The sequence below is a fragment of the Phoenix dactylifera genome, chromosome 1, assembly GCF_051530095.1.
Source record: "Phoenix dactylifera cultivar Ajwa chromosome 1, Ajwa_hap1_PhDact_Kaust_v1.1, whole genome shotgun sequence".
In the NCBI taxonomy this organism is placed as follows: Eukaryota; Viridiplantae; Streptophyta; class Magnoliopsida; order Arecales; family Arecaceae; genus Phoenix; species Phoenix dactylifera.
In genome coordinates this window covers 31,664,726-31,692,713 of record NC_143190.1, presented here as the reverse complement: position 1 = coordinate 31,692,713, position 27,988 = coordinate 31,664,726, and the positions used below count along the sequence as shown (strand labels likewise).

General features: G+C 36.1%; 1 protein-coding gene across 1 annotated transcript; it reads right to left on the bottom strand.

Moving 5' to 3' along the window:
- Nucleotides 1–49: 49 nt before the first annotated feature.
- LOC103718202 (putative inactive purple acid phosphatase 1) lies at nucleotides 50–19,829 on the bottom strand. Its single transcript, XM_026808897.4, has 13 exons — nucleotides 19,454–19,829; nucleotides 18,965–19,145; nucleotides 8,717–8,808; nucleotides 8,294–8,360; nucleotides 8,078–8,200; nucleotides 7,464–7,556; nucleotides 5,755–5,884; nucleotides 4,356–4,437; nucleotides 4,041–4,173; nucleotides 2,056–2,261; nucleotides 1,838–1,963; nucleotides 768–1,077; nucleotides 50–513 (listed from the first exon to the last, which is right to left on the bottom strand). Exons 1-13 carry the CDS (start codon nucleotides 19,516–19,518, stop codon nucleotides 208–210), a joined length of 1,914 nt encoding a protein of 637 aa, XP_026664698.3. The 5' UTR covers nucleotides 19,519–19,829; the 3' UTR covers nucleotides 50–207.
- Between the last annotated feature and the right edge of the window lie 8,159 nt (nucleotides 19,830–27,988).

The following is a 27,988-nucleotide window of genomic DNA, read 5'->3' as shown; positions in this document are numbered from 1 at the left end:
CATTGCTACAAGATGCAACTTATGTTGACAAGTAAAATAGATGAAGAACTTGGTGGGAATCTAACACATCTTAGCACTAGCAGTATATGATTTATCAGCAGTTTTGCTAGCATTGAGATAGCATATCATCCTTAATCAGGATCTTGCCATCGCATAACAACCCTCCTTTCTAAGCAATATATTTGCTAATACATTTCATAGGCAGGCTCAAGTAGCCAATGTAGTCCTCGAGCAACTGTCGACGGTGCAAACTAAGATGTCACGATAATCACGTGAGATTGTGAAGTGATCATAGACCCTACCATCGCTGCTTTTCTTGTACTCAAACAATAGTGAGGAATGGTTGAAAGCAGTGAGTTTCACAAATCCAAAGTCAAAGTCTTGAAAATAACTCCATAGTGTTCGAACCGGGGAGAAAGTGGAAAGGCTGGCACCTCCACCTCCAACAACTACATGGGTGGTTGCTGCAAATGGACCACTGTAATGGTGCGATGCATTGCGCACGCAAGTATTCTGCAACCAAAGGAAGATACATTGATCAAGCTTAATATATGAGAAGGAAACAAAAAGAAGAAAGGAATTGTATTCATGCTAGCATCAGCTTCTCACTAGAGGAATAAAATGAATGAAAGTTGAAATCTAGTGTTCCAATGTGATTAGTATGGTTTGAAGTAGCGAATGCCTGTAAGAAGGAATTGTATTCATGCTAGCATGGCTGGTATTTGGACTAACAAACTAGAATGCCCAACTGCCGATAACATGTTTACCTGGTAAATTGGACATGTTCTTTCATAGTTGTGGACATGACCATAGAAGGCAATGTCAACCTTATACTTCTGCCAAAGCTCTTGAAGGCTCTCTCTTCCCATTGGCTCCTCAAAGGATCCTTCCAGACCATAGTATACTCCAGAGGAATAACCAAGAACCCGATGAGAAAGGAAGATCAACCATGGCTGTTTTTGTCTATCAACTGATGATAGGCAGTGCTTGATGAATTTATACTGCTCAGTCCCCGGTCTCCAGTCATGCTCGGTGTCAGCTATACAGAAGCGAAACATACCATAATCTGTCGAATACCTGATGATAATAATAATAACAACAAATTTTAAGATGAATTATTTGGCTACAGAAACAAGATGGCACCATGCAAGTGGGCATCATGATACGAGAATTTTAAATATTTCAGTATTATAAGCAGAGGGCATTCCTATGATAGAAGTTACTAGCTTCATTATAGTTATGATAGCAATGCAACAAAAAGACAAGCAGTCAATACCATGACCTTGATCTGCAAGGCATTTACATATCAAAACAAGAAGAAAAACATGGAATTTGGGGTCTAATGCCCTACAATGCTGAAGAGAACTCACTCTCCATACAAGATTTTGCACAAAGAAATTCTGAGAGAATTGCTACTCAAAAGAGATGCCTAATGGATCGAACTCAACTGGAGTATGTAAAACCATAAATATTTATGTATTATGTTCATACAAAATAATGACGCATAAGATAATCAAAATATCAGCCATACTGACAACTTATATGGCAGTCATTTCTTGATTCAACTCAAAAGAATCTTTGCTTGTTCAAAAGTTTTCAGTGAATATCTGAAGTTATTGACAGATATAACTAGAGAGGAAAAGGCATTAATCAATGAAACAATATAAATGATTGGCTGTTTGATCCAGAAGAGATTTCACTAATTGAATTAAGCGATCTAATGGTGTGACATTAAACAACAAAAATCATGGAACCTATAAAAGAAAATGCTATGTCTTTTCAAAGAGAACATCAAGAAAAAATAAATTCAGCAGAGCTCCTTTCTTGAGTCGTATACCAGAATTTCGCCCGGTTCTCTGCAGGAACATAAAACATGGTTTCAGCTAGTACGCCACATTCTCCACCTGAATCCTTATTGCCATAGAAGGACCCTGTTCCAGGCCAGTCACGCTCATGATTACCACTGAAGGGAAAACATACTCAACTGTTATTTTCTATGCTAACAAGAGAATGATGTTCTAAAGTTATATGGAATAGTGAACTAATGAGACTAACCTTCCAATCATATAAGGCACAACTGAAGCAATGGGTTCAATTTGTGATGTAAACTGATCCCACTGTGATATGTATCCATTTGCATAGCATATATCTCCAATATGGATAACCATATCTACATTGTTCAGGTCCTTGATTATCTGGTAAGTGGTGTTCAAGGAGCCTGGCTGAAAATTGTTGTATTCATTGGAACCATCAGCTTCTGCCTGAAATAGAATCCAGAGAGAACATTTGTGAAGATATGTTAGACCAAATTCCATTTTTCACCAATATTTCTATGAGCAAAGAACTTGACACCTTTTACCTGGCCACATGATTTATATTAGAGAATTGTCCACTCATTATTGATTAAAAAAACCATATTAGGAATGTACTGGTAACGTGATTAAGATAACAATGTCAAAAAACAAAGAAACTTATAGTAATAAAAAGCACAGATTGATAGCGTGGTCCTGATAAAATTTTTTGACCTAATCACATGGAATAAGTTTTTCCAGCTATTGTTGTTGGTATCAGGCAACTATGCACCATGCAAGTGGTTGCAGAAATGAAAAGTCAGAAGACAGAAGCACACGCATGCTTTGATAAATGCAAGAAGGCAGATACAAAAAGTGGAAGATTTACTGATGGGAAGTTGAAGACAGTGATGACGACGAACTACAATAGTTTTAGTAGATAGCATTGAAGTCATCTAGAAAGCAGTGGCTGACATTTATGGACATCTGCAATTCATTTATATAGAAAAGATGCAACTAGGCCGATATGTGACTAGTTTAACAAGATAAAAAAGACTAATAAATGAGGGCTCAACAGCTATGACCATACATGTTATGGAAGTAGTGGGTCTTGGTCGATGGTTCTATTCTTGATGAGAGAGGAGGCATTTGTACAAGTAGTGTACATTTCCTGCCAACTACTACTTTATGCCGCTTGATCTCAATACCAAGTCCCACCCTCTAATACCTCCCACTCCTATCCTGCTGGCTGCTGGTTGCTCCTTTTCTAATTTTTCCATGAACATTTTTCTCTTGTCCCTTCACCTCATGCTTTTATTGGATTTGTTTCCTCTTAAAATGGTTCTCCATCATGATTTCCAAATCATTCCAATATGTAGCATATTTTACTTTTTCCAATGTAAATCTAATTGACTTTTGATCTGTTTTTGATGTTAAACTGTTCTGTCTTTTCAATTGTTATGATGCTTTCAGGAACTAGGTTTTCAAATCTGTGACTAGTATGGTGCATCATTCCTATCATGCTCTTTCCTCTCCCTATTAACCTTCTATGCCACCCATGATGACAAGAGTATCACTTTTCTACATTTTTACTGACCCCCACCCAAGCCACTCATTGGCCAAGTCATTAACTTAAACGTGCTTTAGTTCCACTCTTCCAAGTCCTATCATTTAGGTTCATACCACATCAAAACGTGTCAACGAATGCAGCCACCTATAGTCCTAGGTTTCATCACTGGCTCTCTGGCTGACTACCACTTAATCATTCTCACCTTCTAGCATACTTTCAATCCCTAGGATAGCGATCCATGAAAGTATCACGTGCCAAAATGTAGTTAACAAGGTCTATTAAAAATCTTAATCAAGTATCTAGTAGTTTCTTCTAGAGAAATCCAAATTTAAAACAAATCACATAGAGAATCTAAAGTCAATTATTTTGATATATTTTACTCTTCAATATCTTCATCTAAATGATTTCTTCCTAGGTTCTGAAACTCATTCTGAGCTTTGTCTGAAAATTTCACATTTTCAGAACATGCAGTATCATATACTTCATTCAAGAAAAGAATGAATTGGGCACATAAAACAAGAACAAAAAGCAAATCACTCTATGGACACAGCATTAACAAAGCTTTAACATATAGAGGAACAACATAGGTATCCAAAAACGAAGAAAATAATAGGATACAGAATAGGCATGAAGATATGTTGGGTAAAATCGTGGACTGGAGCTAAAAGAAATTTTCGTACCTTCCCCATATCACCAAAGATGACAACACGCTGTAACGAGTCTTGTCCAGGGTAAGGAGATGCCTTGAAACTGTATGACTGACTCCAAATGTAGGAACCATTAAATAATCTATGCCCAAGCCTGTATTTATACCTGCAACATAGTTATATAAGAATATTATGACTCATAAGACTGCTCAAAGAAGAAATCATCAATTCTCAGAGTCCAATAAAATTACAACGAACATGGAATGATCTTGCTGAACTTGCACAATGAGTTACACTATAGATGAGCTATCAATACATCAAAACAGAGATGTAGAATAAATTAGATACTTTATATTTGGCCATAAGTCCTTTAGAAAACTTGTATGTAGGAAACCAGGATCACGCCATCCCACTGTTCTTGCAGGTGAACCTGCAAATATGATACGTAAACTTTGGATTAATTATAAGATATGTGGCATGCTACATTAAGTTTCCATCTTCAGGATCTAGAGCCATTAAAATATAACTTGAAAGAGAATGTAGAGGATATTAATAACAATATCCCACTCAAGAATGTCATCTTAGGTCAATAAATTGTGGTTTCCTTTTCAATCATGAGTTTCTAATCTTTCTCTACAACCACATAAATATAGAAGAACTCTAAGTTCAAATGCTTCAACAATATCAAAATGTAACCACACCGGTATACTCAAAGTTATAAAATTCTTTTTGTAAGGTATATTGGCAAGATGGTGAAACTCCAGGCGTCATAGGCATTTTGATGCCTCAAACCACCATTAAGCAATACAACAATAACAAAAGATAACAAAAGGGAGGAAGGAAAATGAGCACAAGCTGGGTAGTTTATATGTTTGATGTTCTTCTTCTCAAGATGCTTGGTCGACTATACTACTGCACTTTTATGGCCCATTTTCTTTTTCTTATTTTATTGTTCAAGAGAAAGATTGGATAAGGCCCGATCAGCTTCCTTAAGCAGAAACTTTCACTTCCATCGCTTATAAGTTACTCAAAATTTCAACTATAGTGACCCTTCTAGTCAAGCTTCTCCTCTTGGTAGAATCATGTCAACCCCTGCAACTCAGGATTCTTGAAGGCATTGCTTTAATACCAGCTAGAAATAAATATGATAGAGAAAGAGCCTTGTGTGGCTAAGATCTCTCCCAAATCTCCAAGAGTACCTAAACAAAAGAATGGAAACTACAACTACAACAATAACACAATCGCGTCACTCTAGGACTATTTGGAATCCTAATAAAGAAAACTTCCAACAAGCATACTCTCAACCCAAAGAGACGTGACAGGACAACTTGGAAATGAACATGCATGGCTCCCACTATAATTTAGAAAGGATAAAACACCATCCTGAAGATTGAGTCTGCTCAACTGTGTCAGCCTACTATCTTATAACAAATATCTGGATTGTATAATTAATTTGTCCCGTATTAGCATATAACATGCAAGTTAAAACAAGTATTAGTTTGTATTATGGTTGCAACCTTTTAGGCAGCAATATTGTGAAATTATTGAACACTAACAGGGTGGAAAGGCTATCATCACACAACGATCATGAAATATCCCATGCCTGTTGTACTGTCTTGCTAAGTAGTCATTAAGACAAATACAAAGATATTGGCCACTTCATACTGAACAATTTTTCTGATGGATTGAATTTGAGAAATTACAATAAGATTATGATGAACTATTTGTAAAGGAAGAAAACACTTACCACACATGCTGTTTCGACTGAAGGTTAATGTCCCAGCTGGGGAATGCATTTTGGGTCCTCCTTGCACACCCCACTCAACAAAAGGTACTGCCTCATCTATACCATATCCACTTGTCCAGGTTACAGCCATCTGGTATCATGTCTACCCACAGTCACGATCTTCAATAGTAAAGAAGAAATAGGAAACCGCGTGCAGCTATAAATAGTTAAAAACAATGACAAGCATCTTTTCATATTCATCTGCATGAAGACAGATTCTATTTAATTTCCAGCAGTTCATTTCTTTTAATTTTGTTTAAATGAATACTGAGAAAGATCTCAAAGGAGGAAAAGAAATTTTGGAAAAGCAAGCTTCAATGTCCATCTCATCTCCACAGAGGGGATGCTCCTGCAGACTGGTAGGTCTAGCCATTGCAAAAGCATTCTTGTTTCACAAAATTACAACCAATATAACCTTCTTTTGAAGAGAGAAATAGAAGTACACCAACCAATCAAAAGAGTAAATTTATCATGGCACATGAATTAAAATGAATCCACCGTGAAGAAAACAGGAAAAAGTTAGTCTCAAACAATTCACTTGGGGATGAGCATAGTCCGCCGTACCGGCCCGAATCGGGTAGTACGGTATGTAACGTATCAGTTCAGAATCGGTATCCAGTACAAATGGCGTACCATACCATACCGATTCGGTATCGATATCCAGTACGGATGGCGTACTGACACTCGATATGCCGAAAAGATCGCATACCGTACATACTGACCAGTGCTAGTATGGCACTAGCATGGGATCTGATACTGAGATGACGAACCTTGGTGATAAGGATTGCAACCATCCATCAAATACTCCTTAAATCAGTCATATGCATTTCATGTGCCATGTACAATTTTTCCATTGATATATCACAGCCATACATCAAATATTCCTTTCTGTCGAGCCAATCATGTGCACAGCCTATGCCATGTACTATTTTGCTGGCTGTTGGACTCATAACCATCCATTAGATACTCCTCCTGAATTAGTTATGTGCATTACAACTGCTGATTAATATTTTATTCCCTGATAGGATAAGATCCATCTATTGACTATTTATTCCTTTCTACTAAGTAACTTGCATTTCGCGTGTCATGGTGCAGTATTATGCATGGTACAATTACAGACTTTCTTCACATTATCAGGATTATGCATTTAATCATAATATCCAATAACACCTCAATAACGGAGGAAGCAGCATCATGATGCCTTATATGTGAAACAAGAAATACAGTGGGGTTTGCTAGCATTAACTAAAAGCTTATGGGTTTCCATTTTGATGGTTTATCACAGTTTTCAAGACACAAGCAAAATCATTCTATAATGAATAAGATATCTCCATACTTTAATATGTAGCATCAAATCTTAATAGCTTGGTCTGCTCTGAATAATATTACCATTCACGTCATCTTTCTCGTGAAGCACTTTACTGGAATTGTCAGAAAAATGCCATAAGAAAGTCATGTACTTACTACTGCACAATTACTTATTTTCAGAGGTATTAAAAATAATTAAAAAAAATACAGTTCAAACAGAAATCCAACCAAAAGAACTCTAGATATAAAATTTAACAATAAAGAGACTAATTCTACCTAACAACCTATTCAGTTTATAACAAAAGAAAAAAAAGAAAAAGGAAAAAAAGGGGAGAGGGAGAGGGGGGTGGAAGAAACCTTACTTCATTCCAAGATTTTCCTTGAGATAGCCGTGGGTAAACAGGCACTTTTGGATTTGCAAAAGCTACTCTATTTGAGACAGTAATCAGCTTTGGCTGTTATACAAAGAAATTTCCCCTCACATTAGCAAGAATTACTTTTCTTCATTCAAAATTTTACAAAAAATTTAAATATATTGCAGAAATGCAAGGGACATTGTGGTTAAGTCATAACATATGTACAGTCAAGTGTTATCTGCATGTGTCCTATGAGGTTGTGTGCATGATGTATTCATATGGGTATGTGCTTAAGAAGTCATAATCAATTTATATCACAAGATAACCAGCCAGAATTTCTCTTCTGGATATTTCTTGATAAGATCACAAAATAAGAGATCACCACCAACTTTTCATTCAATTCTCATGTTATATTTATGCAATTTTTTCAGATATCATGCATAATCTTCAAAGAACAGGAATAATATGCAGGCAGCAATAACTCTGGGGTTTTTATGCCAGTGTTTTTGATAACACAAAGATTATAAGCATATAAATGCACTAATAAGCTGTAATCTTGCAAAAAAATGTACCAGTGTACTCTTATGTATAAAAATCAAGCGTCACTTTTGGAAACATACATTTGAGAGACCACCAGAAAATAATGCAAAAGAGAAATCTGCTCTTTGATTGATCAGTTGAAGCTTCAATGATCCCTTTCCAGTCCTGCTATACTCGTGACTTGTGTAATTTGCATATTGGTACTGCAGAAAAAGCATAACCTTTCAGAATCTGCTATGACTTTGTAAACATTTAGCTTTTATACTCCAAAAGATGAATCCGGAGAAAATTTTGACCTTAATAGGGGCTGTACATAGCAGTGGAGGAAATTCTCTCTCATTTTCTTGCTCACAGGTTGAATCGCTGAAAAGTCAATATTGCATCATGTCAGATTAATTTTTTTATTAGACTATCAAAATAATTACATATGTTTTGGGAGCTATAGCATTATGAATCTCTGTTCACCAACGTATTTGTGATGGGATTATGTTTAAAAATAAAAAATTCTATAACATAAAATAGGGGCTCTATTCCTGCAACAACAACCTTGAAGGTACAACTCAAGAGAAAAAACCATTGCCAAAATACCACCTTTTTTAAGTTCTAAACCACTATATCTAAGATAGATAGTAAATGGGATCTGTTTATATTTATTTTTTCATCATGAGAGAATTAAGCTAATGGAGAATAGTCAATTTATCATCAGGAAGTTCTATTACTTGAAATTTGCAGGAGAAAAGACACCGATCCAATCACTATTTGAAGGATTGGAATAGCTATACTCTAAAGTCACCCACTCGCTACTTTGCCCCTGCAACAAGAGAAAATTTTATGAGTCAGCATTATCAAATAAAATACTTTATAACAAAATCATGCTCTTGCACTTTTCATCGAGTATTGGGACTGCATGGAATCTTTTCTGTCTCTTTCCTTACAAACCTTTTAAATCTGATTACTAACCAAAACATTTTCTCAAAAGATACATGAAAAATAAGAAATAAATTTAAATGCCTGAATTAGACAAATCCAAGGAAGTTTGATCCTGACAGTAAGATCACCAGAAGCTGCCTGCTTATCTCAATCATCAACGAGCAAATTCACGGATTGCAAAATAGGAAAAGAGTGGGTAGGCCTTATTAGGTTTAAATATTATCCAAATCAACGGTTAAAGAACATTTTCATGGAGTTTGTGTTGCTCATTCATGAAGGGTATTTTTGGTATTTCCACCAAATTCCATATTTTCCGGGTAGACATGACACGTTGCTAGACGTCAATCTTGTCTTATAGGTTTGATCGAATTAAAGAGTTTAATTCGATCACCAATTAGAAAGGATTCTAATTGTTAAGTTTGGGTTCGCGCAGTTTGGACTTAAATCGATTGGAAGAGTTCTAATCAAGTTGGGTCAACTTGCACTCACACCTATTGCTGGCTAAGTATGGAACCCAATGGGTCACACACAAGAAAACTTATTAAGGGTCTAATTGGATTAGATCATGTTTGCAAGATAGACATCCTAGCAGGTGTTGCAAACCCTTAGCTCTTGATTCGAATTGGATTCGAATCTGATTCTTAATTGATCTAATTTGATTAGATCATCTTCTAATATGGGTTAGCCAAGAGTTGGCACCTAATTGGCTTGGTTTGAGTCTAATTGGATTAGATTTAATAAATCATTTAATCTAGACCGTTAGATCTTGATCTACCGTTGGATGAAGACATAATGGAGAGTTGGTTTAACCCAATTGGATTGGGTTAGAGGATGGCTATCATAATTGACCATTGGATCTTAATCCCACCATTGGATGAAGACATAATGGGTCAAGTAAATGGCGCCTTGCATTGGAGCCCTTGGATCATCATCATGAAAGATCAAGAGGTGAGGCATGATGGACATGTGATTAGCATGTGATGTTGACTTGGTCAAAATATGGCACCACATGAAAGGACATATCATTTGATACACCTCTTCACTTGATCTGCACCTCCTCTTATTTGATATGGCCCTTAGATGATGTCCTTTCATGAAAGGATGTGTGGATGGGATGCATCCAAGGGATGCATCCCTACACCTATTATAAATAGGCTAGCACTCCATGGGTTTCATCATTCCAACTCCACCCCACTCCTCTCTTCTTTCTTTCTTACATTAGTTTCTTTCTTTCTAGCATTGCTTCTAGTGTGTCCTAAGCCAAGACAAGGTGGTCTTCTTTAGGACAAAAGGATTAGAAGTGATTTTAGAAGGTTAAAGAAAAATAGAAAGAAAGGAAAGCAAGCCATTAGAGTTCTTTAAGAATTCTGCATTAAGGATCAAAATCTTTGGAGCTTAAGACTTAAATCAAGTTTTCGTGTGGATCAACGTTGGAGGGTGAACACTTGGGCACCTAGTGGAAATTCTGCATATTGGATTAGCGTTAGAGGTATTCTTCTATTTCTGCATTTATATTATATTATTTGATTGCTTTCATTAAGGTGATCTTGGCTTATAAGGGTTTTATGTTAAGGAACTTTATCAAGAAATTTTTAAAATTCCTAACTTCCGCTGCGCATTATAACATGCTAAAACCCTTCAGTGGTATCAGAGCCATCCTTAATTGGTTCAATCAAATAATAATGCATGATGTATGATTAATAATTTACTATGAGATAGTAATGTCATATGCTTAATGAAATGCTGAAATATATGATTCATATATGATATGTTATGTAATAAAATATCATGATATGAAATTTTCCATATGAAAATATGTTGAAGCATATTAATTAAATTGCTTATGATTTATACATGCTATGAGATAGCCATGATGCATAATAGTTTATTTTAGACATGTTAAATATATGTTACAATTAAAGAATGTGCTAGAGACTAGTAAGCCCTCAATAAAATTATATTAAGTCATAGTGTTGAAAAACTTTGAGCTAACCCATTCAAGAACAATTAATCTAATTGGTGTCTAAGGAAAGCACTAAAGGTGGTTACTTAATTAGGACCTTACTCTCTGAGTAAGGGGAGCCTCCCACCTGCTTACCTGGCCAATTGTTTGATTGCCTATTATGGATAAGCTTAATATTGATATAATACTATTGATAGCCTTCCTTCATGCCTCGATATTATTATGTCAAGATCCATGCTAGTTTGTTGTGCTAACACAAGACTTGCAATGGGGACTGATGTTATACTGTCTTGGTGCATTAAGATGCTTATGGCATATTTTAATATATTGCCTTGTTGTGCAACCACAAGGGCAATATTATTCGAATATGACTATATGGAAATGAAGGGTTTGACTTAACTAAAATATTATTGTTTGTTGTGCTAACACAAGGCAATAAGTATTTTAAGAGGACAAGATAAAGTTGAGAATTGCATGAGATGCAATTGGAAAGAGTTTCCTACCTTTGAACTCATAAGAGTTTGTTGTGTAAACACAAGGCTTTTTATGATGAATTAGGATCTCAACCCTATTAAGAAAAATTATATTTTCACGTTTATCATAGGAGAGGGCTATGATATTCGATAAAAATAGTAGGAGACAAATTAGATTAAAGTCCTTATCTAGTTGCAAACATGTCATCATGATTGGTCTGCTTATATTAGTTTTGTTCTTGCATATGTAGAATTATTAAATGGCTTCTTCACTTTCACTAAGAGGCATCTTAGATGCCAACAAGTTGACCGGACCAAACTATGTGGACTGGTTGAGGAATTTAAAGATAGTACTCACTCAGGAGAAAATTTCCTATATACTTGAAACCCCTGATCTTGGAGATCTAGGGGATGATGCTACAGAAGAGGAGGTTGCTACACATAAGATGTGGAAAAATGACAGTGTGACTGTCAAATGTATCATACTTGCCTCTATGAGCAATGAATTACAGAGGCAACATGAAGGCATGGACACTCAATCCATACTTCTCAATTTAAAAGAGTTGTATGGAGAACAAAGCAGGACTGCTAGGTATGAGATATCTAAGCAGTTGTTCCGTGCTAGAATGAATGAAGGAACTCCAGTGCAAAACCATGTTCTTATGGTTATAGACTTGATCACCAGATTAAGTCAATTAGGTTTTGCTATGGATAGTGAGCTCAGTCAGGATTTGATCCTGCAATCACTGCCTGATTCATTCTCTCAGTTTGTTGTGAACTTTCACATGAACAAGCTGAACACCTCCCTGCCCGAGCTGTTAAATATGCTCAAAACAGCTGAAGGGCATATTAAGAAGGACAAAGGTCCACTCCTTCTTATAAATAACACCTCTATGAGGAAATCGGGAAATAAGGGTTCTAAGAAACGATTGAACCCCAAGAGTAGCATCAAAAAGAAAAAAGGAAAGAAAAACTCCGGATCAAGTACCTGTTTTCATTGCGGCAAAGCTGGCCACTGGAAAAGGAATTGCAAGAGTTTTCTTGCAAGTATGAAGACCGATGCAAGAGTTGCATCAAAAGGTATGTTTATGTTACATGCCAACTTGTCATTAAGTTCTTCAAATTCAAATTCATGGGTATTGGATACCGGCTGTGGTTTTCACATTTGCAAATCTTTGCATGGACTACAGAAAATTAAAATTTTGAAGAAAGGTGACTTCGAGCTGTATGGCGCTGGAGGAGAGTCCATCCAGGCTGAAGCTGTTGGAACCTACAACTTGGATTTGCCTTCGGGAAAGCTCCTACAATTAGAAGATTGTTATTATATGCCCAAAATTATTAGAAATGTAATTTCCATTCCTTTGTTGTTAAAGAAAGGTTTTGAAATTAATGGAAAGGGCAATGGTTGCTCTATTTATTTTTCTAATAAGCATCTTTGCAATGGCATTATGGAAAATGGTCTTCTAGTTTTATTACTTAATGACAATGTCTTTCATATTAATAAAAGCAATAAAAGAAAGAGAGAGGAAGTGAATAATACCCTCCTTTGGCATTGCCGACTTGGTCACATAAGTGAATCAAGAATCAACAAGTTATACAAAGAAGAGTTCTTTGATCCTTATGATTATGAATCATTAGGAACTTGTGAATCTTGTCTTATGGGAAAAATGACCAAGTCTCCATTCACTGGACATGGAGAAAGGGCAAGTGAGTTATTAGGACTTATACATACAGATGTATGTGGTCCTATGACAACTCCAGCTAGAGGTGGATACTCTTACTTCATCACATTCACTGATGATTTATCAAGGTTCGGATTTGTGTATCTTATGAAACATAAATCCGAAGCCTTTGATAAGTTTAAAGAGTATCAAAGTATGGTTGAAAAACAAACCGGAAAGTGTATTAAAATCCTTCGATCTGATCGAGGAGGTGAATACCTTTCTAGTGAATTTTTAAATCATCTTAAAGAAAAGGGTATTCTCTCTGAATGGACACCTCCGTATACGCCACAACTAAATGGTGTAGCTGAACGGAGGAATCGTACTCTATTAGATATGGTAAGGTCCATGATGTGCTTTACAGATCTTCCTATTTCCTTCTGGGGTTATGCCTTAGAAACTGCTACATATGTGCTAAACAGGATACCTTCAAAATCTGTATCTAGTACTCCATATGAGATATGGAGAGGTAGAAAGCCCAATCTTAAATATTTTAAAATATGGGGCTGCCAAGCATATATCAAAAGAAATTTTGGACATAAGCTAAGTGCTAGATCAGATAAATGTACATTTATAGGTTATTCCAAAGAAAGTATTGGATATCTCTTCTATCACCCTACTGAACAAAAGGTATTTGTTAGTAGGCATGCCACTTTCTTAGAAAAAGAATTTATCTTAGAAAAGGGCAGTGAAAGAAGAATTGAACTTAATGAAGTTCAAGACCTACAAATAGAAACACAAGAAATTCTTCAACCAGATGTACCCATTGATGAAGTACAACCACAACACACATCTCCTCTCCAAAGGTCAGATAGAGTACGAAATGCACCTAAGAGGTATGGGTTTATCATTGAGAATGATGAAGCCCACATCGTCGAAAATGATGATCCTCTGACCTATTCAGAAGCTATCATGAGTAATGACTCTAACAAATGGTTAGAAGCTATGAAATCCGAAATAGACTCTATGTATACCAACCAAGTATGGACTTTGGTTGATGCACCAGAAGGTGTAAACCCTATAGGTTGCAAATGGGTCTATAAGAAGAAGATTGGAGCAGATGGCCAAGTAGAAACCTACAAGGCTAGATTGGTGGCAAAAGGTTTCAGGCAAAAGCAAGGAATTGACTATGATGAAACTTTTTCACCAGTTGCCATGCTTAAATCTATTCGGATTTTGCTTGCAATAGCTGCATACTATGATTATGAAATTTGGCAGATGGATGTCAAAACCGCCTTCCTTAATGGTTATCTTGAGGAAGAGGTTTACATGACACAGCCAGAAGGATTTGTCTCAAGTGGGAGAGCAAATCAAGTATGCAAGCTTAAGAGATCCATTTATGGATTAAAGCAAGCATCGAGGAGTTGGAACATCCATTTTGATATAACAGTCAAAGAGTTTGGTTTTATCAAAAATGTGGATGAACCATGTGTGTACAAGAAGACTAGTGGGAGTGCCGTTGTCTTCTTAATATTGTATGTAGATGACATACTAATCATTGGAAATGATATTCCAATGTTACAATCGGTCAAGACTTGGCTATCAAAAAGCTTTTCCATGAAAGACTTGGGAGAAGCATCCTATATACTTGGTATAAAGATCTATAGGGATAGATCTAAAAGGATGCTAGGCTTGTCCCAGTCTAGGTACATAGATCATGTGCTAAAAAGATTCAGCATGAAAGGAAGTAAAAGAGGTTACTTACCTATGAGTCATGGCATACGTCTCTCTAAGAAGATGTCTCCTAAGACATCTGAAGAGAGGAATAGAATGAATTCTATTCCCTATGCTTCGGCAGTAGGATCAATTATGTATGCTATGCTATGTACTAGGCCTGATGTTGCTTATGCCTTAGGCATAACAAGCAGATTCCAGGCTGATCCAGGAGAAAATCATTGGATAGCTGTGAAAAATATTCTTAAGTACTTAAGAAGGACTAAAGATATTTTTCTAGTTTATGGAGGATCTGAGTTGAAACTAGAAGGATTTTCTGATTCTAGTTTTCAATCAGATCCAGATGATAGCAAGTCCACTTCAGGGTATGTCTTTACCCTAAATGGTGGTGCAGTGAGCTGGAAGAGTTCCAAGCAGCAAACTGTAGCTGACTCAACTACTGAGGCAGAATACATCGCTGTAAGTGAAGCCGCTAAGGAAGCTGTCTGGATGAAGAAGTTCATCGCTGAGTTGGAAGTAGTTCCTGAGATTGCTGGACCAGTTTCAGTTTATTGTGACAACACTGGAGCTGTTGCTCAAGCAAAGGAACCAAGATCTCATCACAAATCCAAGCACATTCTAAGACGCTTCCACCTCGTTCGAGAGATCGTCGAGAGACAAGACATAGTCATTGAACGAGTAGACACAAAGAACAACTTAGCAGACCCGTTCACTAAAGCTCTACCACAACAGCAGTTCGATCGCCACCTCGATTGTATGGGGATAAAATATAAGAGCGATTGGCTTTAGTGCAAGTGGGAGATTGAAAGAGTAGATGCCCTACAAGCCAATCGCAATATGTATTGCGAAAGGTTTTTTCTTTTGATTTGTCCAAATCATGTACATGACATTTAAATATGAATAAAGGCGTTATGTTTTATCATATGCTGTTGATTATATTTATGATAAACTCCTTAGATTAGGGCAATGGTTTTAAGACTATGATGAGATCATACTAGTGAGACTTAAAATCCTAAAATCCTAATCTTAAATATTCCCAGTCATTGGTACATTGAGTCGGGGATCAATGATTACCGGAAAGACTGGCATATCTTATGTATGCTCGATGCAGAGGATGATTGATCTCACAATCATTTGTGTGGAGACACTAATATAAAGATGTGGGTGCTCATTAGAGGAATGAGTTCACTGAATTGACCTACAAAGAGAAATCTTATGAAGTCTTACTTACATGTCAAAAGATGATTCTCTTAGTGGGAGTTGTGCAACTGATCCTATGACCTGAGATCACCATGGTATCTTGTGCACATGAACCCATATTTTGGTTTACACTCATTCATGACAATAAGTTATGTACGAGGTCTTCTGGATATGGTGAATTGTGTACGAAGATTATGAGTAGGTCAACAAGAAATTAATCACTTCTAGTAAGAGAAGATAGCATCCTATTTATTCTAATCATATGATAATTCAGGAAGCCTTTGATCAAAGCAGAATGAAAATTAGAAAGAGTTTCTAATGTTTCATTATTTGAATTATCATTAAAAGATTGAGAAAAATATGAATATGAAATTGAGTTTGACATATATTCATACTCATATACATATTTGGAATGCAGTTTGATTAAAGGATTGAATTGCATGGTAACTTGCCACTGAAGGGTATTTTTGGTATTTCCACCAAATTCCATATTTTCCGGGTAGACATGACACGTTGCTAGACGTCAATCTTGTCTTATAGGTTTGATCGAATTAAAGAGTTTAATTCGATCACCAATTAGAAAGGATTCTAATTGTTAAGTTTGGGTTCGCGCAGTTTGGACTTAAATCGATTAGAAGAGTTCTAATCAAGTTGGGTCAACTTGCACTCACACCTATTGCTGGCTAAGTATGGAACCCAATGGGTCACACACAAGAAAACTTATTAAGGGTCTAATTGGATTAGATCATGTTTGCAAGATAGACATCCTAGCAGGTGTTGCAAACCCTTAGCTCTTGATTCGAATTGGATTCGAATCTGATTCTTAATTGATCTAATTTGATTAGATCATCTTCTAATATGGGTTAGCCAAGAGTTGGCACCTAATTGGCTTGGTTTGAGTCTAATTGGATTAGATTTAATAAATCATTTAATCTAGACCGTTAGATCTTGATCTACCGTTGGATGAAGACATAATGGAGAGTTGGTTTAACCCAATTGGATTGGGTTAGAGGATGGCTATCATAATTGACCATTGGATCTTAATCCCACCATTGGATGAAGACATAATGGGTCAAGTAAATGGCGCCTTGCATTGGAGCCCTTGGATCATCATCATGAAAGATCAAGAGGTGAGGCATGATGGACATGTGATTAGCATGTGATGTTGACTTGGTCAAAATATGGCACCACATGAAAGGACATATCATTTGATACACCTCTTCACTTGATCTGCACCTCCTCTTATTTGATATGGCCCTTAGATGATGTCCTTTCATGAAAGGATGTGTGGATGGGATGCATCCAAGGGATGCATCCCTACACCTATTATAAATAGGCTAGCACTCCATGGGTTTCATCATTCCAACTCCACCCCACTCCTCTCTTCTTTCTTTCTTACATTAGTTTCTTTCTTTCTAGCATTGCTTCTAGTGTGTCCTAAGCCAAGACAAGGTGGTCTTCTTTAGGACAAAAGGATTAGAAGTGATTTTAGAAGGTTAAAGAAAAATAGAAAGAAAGGAAAGCAAGCCATTAGAGTTCTTTAAGAATTCTGCATTAAGGATCAAAATCTTTGGAGCTTAAGACTTAAATCAAGTTTTCGTGTGGATCAACGTTGGAGGGTGAACACTTGGGCACCTAGTGGAAATTCTGCATATTGGATTAGCGTTAGAGGTATTCTTCTATTTCTGCATTTATATTATATTATTTGATTGCTTTCATTAAGGTGATCTTGGCTTATAAGGGTTTTATGTTAAGGAATTTTATCAAGAAATTTTTAAAATTCCTAACTTCCGCTGCGCATTATAACATGCTAAAACCCTTCAATTCATTCATGCATTATAGAGAGTGGTAGCTTACAAGTAAAAGACAGGTATAGAGAGTACCATGAGTTATTCTTGGTATGCATGGTCAAGTTGTTGAGAGCCTTGCCCCACACAATCTTTAATCATCACAACTAAATCCAGAGAGGCTTGCAAAGCTCTAATGTAGAATTGACCATATTATTGTATTCATAACAGACGAAGCAACTCTCATAACATAACTTGGCCCCATGGCAAAAATTTAGTACCCTGAATATGTGGTGAAGGTCTATGACCATAGAGGGCTTTAAAAGGGTGGTAAATTCTCCACTGAAGTCAAATTAACTCAGAGCTATTGCAAGTTTGATGGGTAGCTTGATCTAGGATTCAAGCAGAAATAAAGATTTAAACAAGTGGTGCTGGAGGCCAAAGAGACAAAATGGAGCAGCAAGCTAGGGTGATATCCTGGCTGCAAAAGTATCTTGACAATGATAAATGGGGATCACGCTCTGTGAAACAAGACATTACTATCAACTAGTTCACAAGATGAATTCCGACATAATCTGATTTGATTTTTATTAAGCAACAACCTTGAATCTTTGATGCATTTTGTATAAAGCTCATGCATGCATATTGACCTGAATGTTTAAATTATCCGCAAAGGAATGAGCCTTTTGATCTTTAGCATGTTTTGTGTTTCTGACCTTAAATGGTTGTAGATACTTGTGTTTGGCTGGGAGATCTCCCCTGCCCCGCCTATGTAAAAAGTAGCAAATATAAATCTCATTCTTCAAAGTTGTCTTCTAATTAATTTGCTTTACTTTTAGGTCATTTAAGTACTTTCCTCATCAGATTCCATGTAATTAGGTCTACTCTAGCCTTCCTCTGTACGAGGATTTGATTGGAATCAAATATTGCAGGAATTCTCCTTTACCATTGACTGGCAGATAGGCTGTTTGAATTGCAAAAAAGAAGAAGAAGAAGAAGGAGGTAGTTATCATATTTGCCCTTTCCTCCGGGACAGCATAACACATTTTCTTGTACAAGTATTATCCCAAAAAAAAAGTGCTGTCTGAATCTAACACTCTCAAAAAATCCCGAATCCCTGTTCCGAACAATTACTTTTCTGGTTCTATTTTACGATGAGCATACAGTTTCGAGATTATTGAAAAATCCTGCGAAGAGAAATGCAAATCTATATGTGTACCTTCAAACCAAGAACTAAAGGATAGGCTTTGATGTAGGCTGACCCATCAATTGCAAATGTAGTCCTGTGAATGGCGATTCGTGAGAGGGGTTGTTCCCCACTATGCATCGCCACACCATAGCTGAATATGCTTGCAATCACCAAGAAAAACACCACAAAATACCTCATCATGCCCCAAAACCTGAAATCATCAAAAAATTTATATATAAAGCAACATCTTCCAAGAATTAAGCCTCAAAAATCAAATTACCAACTAGCAGAGATCCAACAACCAGCAGTCGTTTCATGTTCGATAACAAAAAAGAAAACCATCATGCCCAACTGAGTTCTCAAAAGAGTCAAAAACAAAGACCAAGCTCAAAGAAAAGATCTCTGAGCCACCTTTCTAATCACCGACTATATAATTAAAAAAATAAAACAATAAAAAAGCCAAGAATTAAGAGTACTTCCACACAAAAATCCAGCATCAGTGAGGCGAAGAGAACCAACCCGAAACAGATCATCTCCCAGAGACTCTGAGAAGTTGAGTTAGTAAAACAAGAGCTGAGCATCATCTATTTATATTGGATGAGCTTTCCGAAAATCCACGGTAGAATACTCTGAACAAGAAATCTCTCTCCCCTCCTCCCACAGGATCTTCAAAGGGAAATGATTGATTAGAGTGAATGGAATATACTCTTCGGATAGCATCGAGCTATCAGTCAAACGAAAAGGGGGGCGCCAAAGTCTATGAGACCACCGAGTCCCAACTCGAAGAGTCAAAATGACCATACCGGATCGTGCGCAGTGGAGTTGGGGCCATCGCGAGCGTGACGACCTTGATCCTAGATTTGTCGGCAGCAATGAGCTGTCATAGGACGTTTCCTGTAAATTCTTTCACCTTATTTATCTAAGTTCTGATTTTTGAAAGCCGCCAAACAGGGCTTGGTTGGGTGCTAGCCATATTGCCATGCACTGGAACCAAGATTGGAAGGGGGTATGGGTTTCATGTAACATTGTACATGTTCAGCTTGACTTACTAAATTGGTACCATGTATGTGGTCTCAGCTTTTAGAGCTTGTTTGGACGCTCGTTTATGTTATCCGGTAATAATATATATGCTTTGGGGAAGAGATGAGAGAGAAATTCAAAGCCTCGGCTATGGAGTCTATTATGCTTAAAATTTATGAATAAGATAAAATATCATTCTATTTAAATATATTATTAAGAAAAAAAATGTTGGGAATCACTGAGAGGGCCTGGCCCATTGACCGGCCGGCACATAATTTGGGCCGCAAGGCACATGAGAGCAAGGGTCGCAAGGCCCGTGCGTGTGGGAGAGGAATGAATTGGACTCTAAACATGAGTCCGATTTTTCCTCCGATTCTATCGGAAGGGGTCGTTTGTGCGACCGAATCCTTCAATGTTCGAACCAATTTCCATCTATAAAAGTAAGCCCCCACCCTCCATAGCCTTCCTCCTCAAGATCTATCCCCTCTTTCCCTCTCCTTCTTCGTCCTTTTTCTGTTGAGTCTGCAGCTGCCCATCACTGTGCTCGCCAGAATTTGGGGTCGCCGATGCCTCTAGAGTCGAGGTAACACTCCGATCTTCCTCCCCTTTCCTTTTTCTTCTTTCCACGACTTGGATTATGGCCGCTGACCAAGAAATCGGCCGGAAACCACTTGGAAAAAAGAGCCCCCTGTTTTTCTCTATTTCACCTCCTCCTTTTTTTTTTTTGGCCATCTCCGCCATCAGAATTTATCGCCAAAGCCCTCGACCACTCCCTCATGTTGGTTTCTAGTAGGAGCCAGACCCCCAGCCGTCACCGAGCAAGCTAGGATCCGAGTACAATCAAGCCAAGAAACTCTTTTGTTCGGCCCCACTTTAGGTTAATTTTTGTCGGCCGGCCGCCACCGCCGACTACCTTCCACCATCTCCGGCTGCCACCTCGCCGTACGACCATGACAACTGCCAAAGTTCACCCCTCTTTTCTTCCTCTGTTCTACCAAAGAGAAGAAAGAAAGAAAAAAAGAAGTAGTAGAAGAGAAGGGAAGAGAGCCCATCCCTCTATTTCTCTCTCTTTTATCTCTCTCTGCTTTTTCTCTCTTCACTATTTTTTTCTTTCTAAGAAGACCCAAGGATCCATAACTGAGTCCTATCTCCCTATCTTATGGACCTAAGTTGATCCCTGGAAAGAGACCCTAAACTACCTTGCCGCCTTTTGGACTAATCACTATGGCCATATTAAGTATCCCTAGGGCCCACTGATTATGAACTCTATCGAATGACCTTGGCCCTGATTGAGTCTATACCCCATGATTTACTGATCGAGTTGCATAGACCTGACCTGCCCAAAGTGTCGAACACTGTCATCCGACCAATCATCTCCTTTTCTTATTATTTTAATTCTATTAAAATCATCGAACGAAAATTAATTTCGCTTTTAATGTTTTTAAATAGGGCTAATTGATTTTTTAGTAAAGTTTGATAGTCTAAGGTAAAAAAAATAAGTAGATCCTACACTTCTTATTATTTTTCAAATTCTCATATTTTTAATGCTTAAGATATCGCCAATAAAGAAGTTATATTTTTCTTAAACTTATGAATCAGTATATATGTTATGAAAAATCATGCTTTATTATAAAAATAATTTTATGAATATTTTGATAAAAATAGCTTTGTTATGAAATATAAATCTGATCATACTATTTAGTGTTTTTCATCTATTTATATGTATGTTTTAAGAAAAAGATATAAGTTTTCTAAAAACTCTCAGATAGCTATGTATGATCTTTAGAACTGGAAAAATTGACACTCGATGTTAGCACCCATACGACCACAAGCTCCACTGGCGGGTATAAAGTTGGCATACGAAATAAAAATATTTGGCGATTACGAACACATGCCTTGTCACGGGTATAAAGTGACCATGGCACAAATATCTATGAGCAATATTTTGAATTATGATATGGCTAAATTACATAAGATTGATTTATGAATTTATTTGCAAAATGAACTTGGAACCATATTTATAAAATATGAATGATTTATGCGTATATGATTGGCTTTATGACTTGTTTTAATATGCTCTACTATTAGATGCTTTATTTTATAATATCTGTTATTTTTCTTAAATGATGTAGTGAAATGGAAAAACTTATGCTCGATCCGGTAAGGTAGTTAAATGATGTCGCTCATATATGTCTCTCAAAAAAGTTGGTGGCGTTTAGCCTCCTTCTCATTAGGACAAAAAAAAAAAAAAAAAAAAAAAAAGAATCCTCAAAAGCCTGAGGGCAAGAGAAGTCCATATCGTTGGATAATATAACCCACCATCTGAACATGCCCTTAATATATGTCCTGTGCTTTGATGAGGCTTGAATCAGAAGATTATCATTTTGTTATGCATATGTTGTTGGTCAGAATCCATTCTCGTGTACTAATTCCAACTTTTCTAATTAAGCATAGGCAGAACCAAGGATGGTAAGGATTGAACTGCATGCCAGTGAATTAGCATAATATCCCATGGGAGCTAGCACCATTATATCAATCTTGGATTCGATGTATGACATCTGTTCAGATGCAAGCTAACCACCAACTCTCATTTTTTAACCTTATGGGTGCATTCAACATCTATTCTAATGCATTAGAATTGTAGCTTTAAATGTCAGTTCGTATACCGTATTGGACATTGCTAGCTAGGTTGCGCATGATATGCACCTTGAATGGAAGAGGGAGTTTAGAGACACAAATATTAGCCAAACAAGACAGCTACTATTGCAGTTCAAGCAGCCTGTCATTTTCTCTAGGTGAGGCTCCTTTCCCAAATGGTCCAAATCACAAGGTGCCAGAGGTCTCAGATGCAGTGCACGCATTATTATTTCACAACCTATACTTTGTTGGTACCAGAATATATATGTATTGGATCATAGATTCAATTGGGCTTCTTTAGAGCTAAGAAACAATTTAAATTTTTCATAGTTCTTAAAAATATATGCTATGTACATAAGTAAATGAATAAATGCATGCATAGCGATAGCGACCATGTTTTCATGAAATACATGAACCACTGTCAACCAGCATTATAGGTGTTCTATGTATTTTAAAGCTTCCAACAATATAGGATGTTCCGGTTCCTTCATTAGAGATATATTCTTCATTCATCTCCATTAAACTGGCCATCTCAACTGCATTTTATCAATTCCTTGATCGTCGCATTGATAACACATGCAAAATTGTAGTGCTGAAGAATTTGATATTCTGACCCTTGACAAGCATGAGCTATTGCTAAATGATTGTGAGTTTTGTGAATATTGATATTAAACCAGTCCAAGCTAAAGATGACTGATAGATATTAAACACAATCATTGTGCAATGGGAATGCCCTGCATTGGTATCAAGTGGGTCCCTCCGATCATAGCATGCAAGGGAGGAGTTCGTTGACTACAATGCTGGTCCGGAGGATTGAGAAAGCCATCTTCTGCATGAATATGGAAGCTTCCCAAATAATAACAGATATCACCATCGAATGAGGTCGAGAATGAGTTGGAAAAGAAGGAATAAAGCCATGTAAGGACGAAGGGCCGTCAACGTTATGCCCCAGAGAATTCATATCGACTTGGATTTAACCTGCAACTTGGGGAGGGTAGCTTCCAGAAAGAGCCGGTGGCGAGTTAATGTCAAATGAAGGACCATAAAGGCGTTATATTGTGTAATCTTTAAGGCTTTGTTTGGTAGCGGGGTAGATGAGAGGTTATCCATCCCCCTAGCGCTCAAGAACGAAGACGATAGCATCTAATTGGGTAAGTCAAAAAAATTAATTATTTTGGATTATTTCATGGAATAGCGAGGGCTTATCTCTCCCAATTACAATGCTATCCTATTTAGGTTTAAAATACACCAAAAATGGGAGGATAATTTTATTCTACTGATGAAATCCAAAAATTCTATGGAAACTTATGCACTCTCATTCCTCCACTTACCCCTCCTCCGATCAAATATCTGAAAAAAAAAACTTATTCACGAATTAAACTATCCGACTACAGCATAGGGGAGGCCTCCAAAAATTTGTTGGAACTCTAAACCAAACTATCTTTTACTTTCTTGAAGAAACAAAAGTCCTTAGATTGAATTAAATTGTCTTGAAAATGTAATGCTTTATTTAATGTAGTTGTTTGAACTTAAGTCTCTTAGGCCATGTTTGGGGGAGCTTTTGGAGGGCCAGAAAGCACTTTCTGGCCCTCCAAAAGTACTTTTAGATGAAGAACTGTGTTTGGTAAATTTTTCAAAAAGCTGTTTCAGCTTTTGCGGGAAGCTGAAAACAGCTTTTGGGAGGAAGCTCCAATTTGGAGCTTTTGGGAGGAAGCTGTTTCAGCTTTTTCGGAAAGCTGTATTTTTGACAAAAATGCCCATATTAAAATAACATAATTACATAATTTGTCCCTTTATAAACCTAAAAATCTGCTGGAGCCAAGAACCCTAGCCGTCAGACTTCCTTCCATAAGAAAAGGTATTTTTCTTTTCAATTTTTGTATGCATTTCTTGAACCACATTTTAGAAGAAAAAATTTTTAATCCTTTTCCATACCTTCCAAAATCAATCTATTGTTTTTTTTTTTATGATCAACCTCGCGGCCCACGCTGAGGTCCTCCTCGAGCGTAGACCACGAAGAAGAGCCCCTGGACCGCGGAAAATTATTTTATGAGAAATTATTATGGAAAATTATTTTATACTAATAATTATAATATTTTATACCTTTATTTTTATATTATACTATAAATATAATATCATATTATATTATATCATAATACATTAATATGTTATGTTAAATAATTTAATATTATGTTATATTATGAAAAATTAATTTATACTAATAATTATAATATTTTATACCTTTATTTTTGTATTATACTATAAATATAATATCATATTATATCATAATACATTAATATGTTATGTTAAATAATTTAATATTATGTTATATTATGAAAAATTAATTTATACTAATAATATAATATTTTATACCTTTATTATTGTATTATACTATAAATATTATATTATATTACATTACATTATAATACATTAATATGTTATTTTAAATAATTTAATATTATGTTATATTATGAAAAATTAATTTATAATAATAATTATAATATTTTATACCTTTATTATTGTATTATACTATAAATATTATATTATATTACATTACATTATAATACATTAATATGTTATTTTAAATAATTTAATATTATGTTATATTATGAGAAATTAATTTATACTAATAATTATAATATTTTATACTTTTATTATTGTATTATACTATAAATATAATATATATTACATTATATCATAATACATTAATATGTTATGTTAAATAATTTAATATTATGTTATATTACCAAATATCAATTTACTCTAATAATTATATTACTATTATGCTATATTAATATAATATTATTTTATATTACAATAATATTATACTATATCGTATATTTATGTATTAATTTATGTTATGTTTTATTATGTTCTGTTGTATAATACTATGCAATGTCCCTTATAGTAATTTTGTCATACAAAAGTACTTTCTCAGTTTGTTTACCAAACACAAAACAAAGTACCACAGTACTTTACGAATGTAGTTACCAAACAGCAAACAGCTTTTTATAACAGCTCTACTTCAGACAGCTCTACTTCCAACAGCTCTACTTCTAACAGCTCTACTGCCAACAGCTCTCCCAAACAGGGCCTTAGACTTCTTTTTGTAATGGCTGTATAAGCCAAGTTTCTTTTGCAAGAAATGAATAGAAGGTGAAGGTCAGAGGTTTTATCAAAAAAAATTTCCTTTCTAGTTTATTATAGTCCTCTGAAAAATATCAGATCATAAGCCTACAAATTGGTATCAGAGCTCTATTTTTTAAAAAATGGCAACCAGAAATATTTCCACTCCGTTCCCACATACCTTCAATGGAGAAGATTATGATTATTGGAGCAGCAGATTTGAAGTTTGGCTGAAAGCATTCGACTTATGGGATATAGTCGATAAAAGGTTCATTGAGCCTGAAGATGAAGAAGCATTGAGTAATGCTGAAAAGAAAGTTTTGGTGGAAAATCGAAGGAAGGACACAGATGCTCGTAATCAAATTAATCTGGCAATAGAAAAAGTGGTGTATGAAAAAATTTGTAAAGCAAAAACTTCGAAGTAGGCTTGGGAGATTCTGCAAAAGGCATACAAAGGAGATGAACAAGTAAGAAATGTTCGACTTCAGATTCTGAGATCAGAGTTTGAAAAACTGAAAATGAAGGAGAATGAAAGTGTTGCAGAGTATTTTACAAAAGTTACTTCTATTGTAAATCAAATGGCCTCGAATGGTGAAGTCTTGGATGATCTTAGGATCATTCAAAAGGTCCTTCGTTCTCTGCCAGAAAAAATATTTTAGTCTTGTTACTGTTATTGAGCAAACAAAAGATCTCAAAAGCTTGACTTTGGAAGATTTGCAAGAGTCTTGAAAGCCCATGAAGTGAAGATTAACTTGTTGTTTCCCTCACCTCATCAACCTGACCAAGCTCTCAAATCCCAAGTTACAACTATGGGAGGCCGTGGCTCATCCAACCGTGGCAGAGGCAAAAACTTCGGAGGATATGGTGGTTCTAGTTCTCGTGGAAGAGGCAGAAATAATCAGCACAATGATAATTATCAGAATGACAACAATGAAGATCAGAAGTTCAAGTCTCAACAAAGAGGAAGAGGAGGTCGTGGTTATCAAAGAGGCCGAGGACGTGGCTATTTGAATGCAACTATTGTCACAAACCAGGACATAAAGGGATATATTGTTGGTACAAACAAGCGGATGACAAGAAAAATGAAACAGGCCTTATTCATCAAAGCAAGAATGAAGAAACCTTAATGTTTGCTTCTCATGACAGCCAGGTTGATGAAGTATGGTACCTTGATAGTGGTGCTAGCAAGCATATGACAGGTAACAAAAATCTGTTTTCTACTTTATCCAGAATTGATCATGGTGAAGTAAAAATTGGTGATGCTAGTACTCATAAAATTGAAGCTGTTGGTGAGATTGCTTTTAAAACAAAATCTGGAAATGTTGAGAAAATGGCTGAAGTTTATTTTGTTCCTGGTTTGAAAAGTAACTTACTTAGTGCTGGTCATCTCATGAAGAAAGGATATGATTTGCATATGCATGGTGATGCTTGCACTATATTGAAGGGAAGCCAGATTATTGCAAAAATTGGTGTGGCTTCAAATAACTTATTTCCTCTCAAACTTGAGATCACAAATTTATCTTTTTTTGCTGCTGTTGATAAAAGTGTTTCCAAGCTATGGCATGAAAGGTTTGGACACTTGAATTATGGAAGTTTGAAGCTGTTGTCAACAAAGGAGATGGTTAGAGGGCTGCCTAAAATTGACCAAGTTAAAGAGATTTGTGAAACATGTCAACTTTGAAAGCAACACAGAGATCCATTCCCACAACATTCATCCTGGAGAGCAAAAAGGCCATTGGAACTTGTCCACTCTGACCTTTGTGGAAATATGCCAACTGAATCTCTTGGAGGTAGTAGGTATTTTATCACCTTCATTGATGATTTCTCAAGGAAGGTATGGATTTATTTTCTTAAAGAAAAATCTCAGGCATTTCAAGCTTTCAAAGATTTTAAAGCTGAAGTTGAAAATTATACCGAGCTTCATATTAAAACTTTGAGGACTGATCGTGCTGGTGAATACATCTCAAATGATGCTGAAATATTTTTTAGAGAACATGGCATAAGGCATGAGTTAACAGCTCATTTTACACCGCAGCAAAATGTGTAAGTGAGAGAAAAAATAGAACTATTGTAGAAAGTATGAGATGTATGCTCAAAAGAAAAAATTTACAAAATGAATTTTGGGCTGTTTCTTGTGCAGGTTATCTCATCAACCGTTCCCCGATAAAATGCTTGAAAGATTGCACACCACATGAGGCTTGGTATGGAAGAAAGCCTGATGTTCAACATCTAAAGGTGTTTGGGAGTGTTGCTTACGCACTCATTCCACAG